At 24.9% G+C, this 4656-nt stretch overlaps 1 protein-coding gene across 1 annotated transcript; it reads right to left on the bottom strand.

Moving 5' to 3' along the window:
• Positions 1 to 355: 355 nt before the first annotated feature.
• On the bottom strand, positions 356 to 4517 carry LOC136796868 (uncharacterized; the record flags this gene model as incomplete). Its single annotated transcript, XM_067051864.1, is given in 3 exon segments — positions 356 to 645; positions 3247 to 3435; positions 4485 to 4517. Coding segments are annotated over 3 exon segments (357 nt in total), but the record flags the coding sequence as incomplete, so codon positions are not given.
• Between the last annotated feature and the right edge of the window lie 139 nt (positions 4518 to 4656).

Genomic DNA, 4656 nt, shown 5'->3' with positions numbered 1-4656 from the left:
ACCTGTTTTTTTGGATCTGGATCCTGTTCCCCTGGACGAACACCTTTTCTCTGTTACATTTAAAATTAAAACTAGTAACAATCATGTAATGACTAGAAAATCATATATTGTGCAGAGAAGAGTGGTATTGTTTGTGTTGTAATTGTTTATAGATTGTTATGTCAATAAAGGCTTATAAGAAGAAATACAGTATACAAGTTCAATTAGAAAAAATTAATTCAAGGCAAACACATTTTTATAATTAGTTAATATGTTTTAGATCCAGGAGCGCAACTTAAGCTAACATCCCTTTTTATTTAATCTCACCTTAGGGTCAAAGACCTCACCAGGACGTAGTTTTCCAACCTGTAGAAAAAATATATTAAAAAATAAGGAGTAAAAATATGAACACACTGACAGGGATACTTTGCGGCAACCGGCTGACAAGGACACGATGTCACAACAAATTAATAAAGGACAAAAGACATGAATTTTTAATGCCTTTGGACAACAATAAAGCAACGTGCAAATTTACGAACACTTTTTTATTTTAAAAGACGAAATCATTGCGGATACCATCAGAAGACAATATAAACAAATAATTCCGCATTCATTTCTCACCTTTTTTTCTTCTACTACTTCACCAGGACGTAACTTCCTATTTTCCTAAAATACATAATGGAGGCAGAATAATTTATCAGAGCTAAATTTAGGTGTATAATTCAAAATTCTGTTGAAGTAAATTTAATCTTTGATTCAACAAAAGGGAATGAATATAGCTATTTAATAAACTAAGATGATCATAAGATGTAAATATAAACATAACTTTTACCATCAGCAATTATATATAATTATCTATTCCAAAAAGATAGTTTAGTGTATAAAAAAATATTCAAATTAAATGAAATGATTGGCTTTTAACTAAATCCTAACAAAAGATAATAAAGTGGAACAACGTTACTTAACTAATATGCTTTTTGATAAACATTTGTTCAAGTGTTTGTTTTATAACAAGTAAAATTGCCTAAGTAAGATTGAAGGTATGATACTAATTGATCTAGAAAAAAGTAAATGATCTATAAAATTTTAATAAAAGTGTTTTAAGAGTTGCTTAAGCGTTTTATCAAATGTTTTTTAGCTCTGTGTAGTGTTAGACCAATAGTAATAACCCAGCAATAATAACTATGATGAAAATTAGGATCAATATAACTTTTATAACAATAATTAAATCAAATTATATCTCTCTGATTATTATGAAACAATGAAAACAAACATTAGTTATATAAACCATCCGTTAAATAAAATATCAATTTATTTTGGGTGGGAGAGGGTTCAACAATGTTTTACTATACATTTAGATTAACCAAGAGTGTTCTTAGAGTAAATAGCTTACAAATATATTTATTAGCATTGTATATATGTATATATACAATATATATATATATATATATATATATATAGACAAAAGTGTTGCATCACTTGTCATCTTATCTCTAAAATCATGACATAGTCCAATACAGAAAAAGTTTGATTTATTTATCAATAAGTAATGAACTTTTTATAAATGAAAAGATTTAATATATTTTTATTTTTGACAAAATTAATTTCCTCAGTACATTTCATGTTTTTCACAGGATGATTCATTTCTCTTTCAGTTAATAGTTTCTTTAGTTTGCTTTTTTAAGTTGTTTTTATTCTTTAAAAATGAAGAGAAAAATAAGTTATACAGGAAAATAAGTTATAAAGAAAAGAAAATTTAATTTGCACATAACCCAAAAATTATACATTTTTTTGGCGAATTTTGTTGTTTATTTGCAAAATATTAAATTCTCTATTAAACAAAAAAATCAGAACATTATCAGCAAAGATACAGCATACTGGACTTGAACTAAACTAATGTTTCTCATCATGAGTATCATATACTTTAATTTTGTTTGTGTTAAAGGAAACATACAGGCAGAAAGTAAACAATGACCAAATTTACACTAGTAATATTGTTTTCTAAGTTTTGTAAAGCCAAAAACTGTGAGAAAAAAAAACTCATCGGACAAAACCAATATCTATCCACTTTTTGAAAATGACACAATGAATTTTTATAATTACAATTAATTTGTGACTAATTTTCAAAATAAGATGCCTTTCATTAATAAATACCTATTTTTACTTATTTTCACATTATATTACCATTCAGTCACTAATCATTGTATCATGGGAATTATTAATACAGGCCAAGTAATTTTTCATTATTTGTTATTACTATCTCTTGTTTCCTTTTTTCTTATGCTTATATCCTTTGCATATCCCAAACTAGTTTGCATCCCAAACTAAAATATTCCTCTCAAAGTTTCAAAATGAATTTTTTATCGATAATTCCAAGCGATACAATACTTTTGACCAGTGGTGTATGTATATAAATAAATCAAATGATTATATTATTTTAAAAATCTTAATAAAAACAACTATTTTAACACAAAGATATTAACAAGTGTGGGTATTTGAATGTGTTATTTTGTATATATGAGTAACATGGTTTATCATAAGATTATGATAATCTTATGAAATCCCACTTTCACAGTCTTTAAGTTTTCATAGTATTTAAGATATAGAACTATTATATAAATAGGCTAGAAATAATTTTTTTAATTTACTATTTTTGAAATATTATCTTGTTCAATACCCTCTGGCATAATTCAATAAATGTTTAATTGGGTATTGAAAACTATACATTGACTAAACTATTTGCAATATCATTAAAAGAAAATAAAGGAAAGAAATGTGGTTAAAGCTGGATGTAATACCTTCAAAAATTTGTATTCAAAGCTTTGACTTTTAAATTTATATTCCTAAAAATGAGTAGCTAAGTATCACTTAAAAATATTAATGTATTAACATTTGTTTTGCTTCTTAATAGAATATTATTATATTAACAATTTAATTAAATCTATAATTTCTTACTGAATTTCCTACCAAAACCATTATAAAATAATCATTAACTTTATAAATTATATTTATCTAGTCCACTTCTTTTAACTTTCTTTTCTTTTTTTAAGAATTATAAACACGAAAAATTTTATTGGTGTACAAAAAAAAAAATATATTTACTTTATAAAATTATAAATATTAATTCTACTATTTGAATACAAGTGGATAGTTAGTTTAATCTATTCAAACCTGAAATAAAACCAAGATTAAAAAGAATATTATTCTTACTTAAGGTGTTAGGTATTAACTACTACTAGATAAGAATTTAAATAAAAATATTTTAACCTCATCACTGATGATAAGACTAGGTCTCCTTCCTTTTCCATCATCAGGTGGAATAAGTGATCCACGACGACTCGACTGTCCAGAACCAGGAACAAGTGAACTCTTACGGCTATCTCCAACAGGTGTTTTTTCCCTAATAACTTCAATTTTAGGAGTTTCTGGAGCTTTTATTGAAGGTGTTCTTGTTTTCTGAAATTCAAATTAAGTGAGTTTTAAATAAATAAACTTAAATGTAACAGAAACTTAAGGTTTTAAATTCATGAATCCATTGACAACAATTGATTAGTGCACAATATAAAAAAGTCATTATTATATCCATTAAAATGCATTAATATGAACAATATTTATCCACTCGACAGATCCAATTTTTTTTAATCTTTTGAAGAATTTGTCAAATTATAATTATTAATGCTCAATTATACACTGTTCAAAAAAACTATTGCACAACTATTATTATTGTAAACAAAAAACTGCAATAATAAACAAGTTCAGCATGGAAGAAAGTATTATATTAAGATATTAATAAAATATTTCTGAAATTTACATTATTAGCTATAAACTATTAGAGATTTTTATTTTTGCACACTACAGCATTACAGAAAAAATCATCTGGGTTGCAATAACAAAGAGATTTTAAACTAGCAGTCCACACTGCTTACACTATTGAATAATAGTGGATACTTTGTAAAAGATACAATTTCGTTTTCTTAATGATAATTTAGCTTTTTATTTTAAATATTTTTTTATTATAATTTTTGAGTAATGTTATTTTGATTAATTAATTTCAATTTTGGTTCCCATATATTTTTTTACTATGTACATACTTAATGCTTTATTTATTAATATACAGCAACAGGTCACTAGGCTAGACATTATCTTTTTTTCCTGAATATATTTGTTATTCTTAAGTAACATTGTCCCAAGATTAATTTTTTTCTATTCAATTCCATTCTATTTTTATTCCAATAATCCATAATTGTTTTATAAAGATATATATTGATAAACATGTTCTCATTTGAGCCCACAACAGTAATTAAGACTTAACAGTTTCTTTATAAAGTTGGTTATGATAAAACTATTTGTTTGTAACCAAAAGTGAGAATTCTTTATAATTTAGAGTATACCATATTATTAGAGGAAAATAAATAAGAATAAAACAAAATTGGTTCGATTATCATAGCAATTCAAATTAAATTTAATGTAGTATACATTTTCAACAAAAGGAAATAAAGAATTACCTTCAATGCTTCAGTTGGTTCCTTCGGTTCATCCTAAAAAAATTTCAAATAATGTCAACACACTTTATTAACACATAATTCAATTACTTTTGTAGATATACAATTCTCAGTGAAAAGGGTAATAAACTAACAGGTTTATTTTAAAGGATAGCTAAATTAAATCAAAATAATT

This window comes from Halyomorpha halys, unplaced genomic scaffold (genome assembly GCF_000696795.3).
Source record: "Halyomorpha halys isolate HHAL.00 unplaced genomic scaffold, Hhal_1.1 Scaffold7988.1, whole genome shotgun sequence".
Lineage (NCBI taxonomy): Eukaryota > Metazoa > Arthropoda > Insecta > Hemiptera > Pentatomidae > Halyomorpha > Halyomorpha halys.
This window is presented reverse-complemented; position numbering and strand designations above follow the sequence as displayed.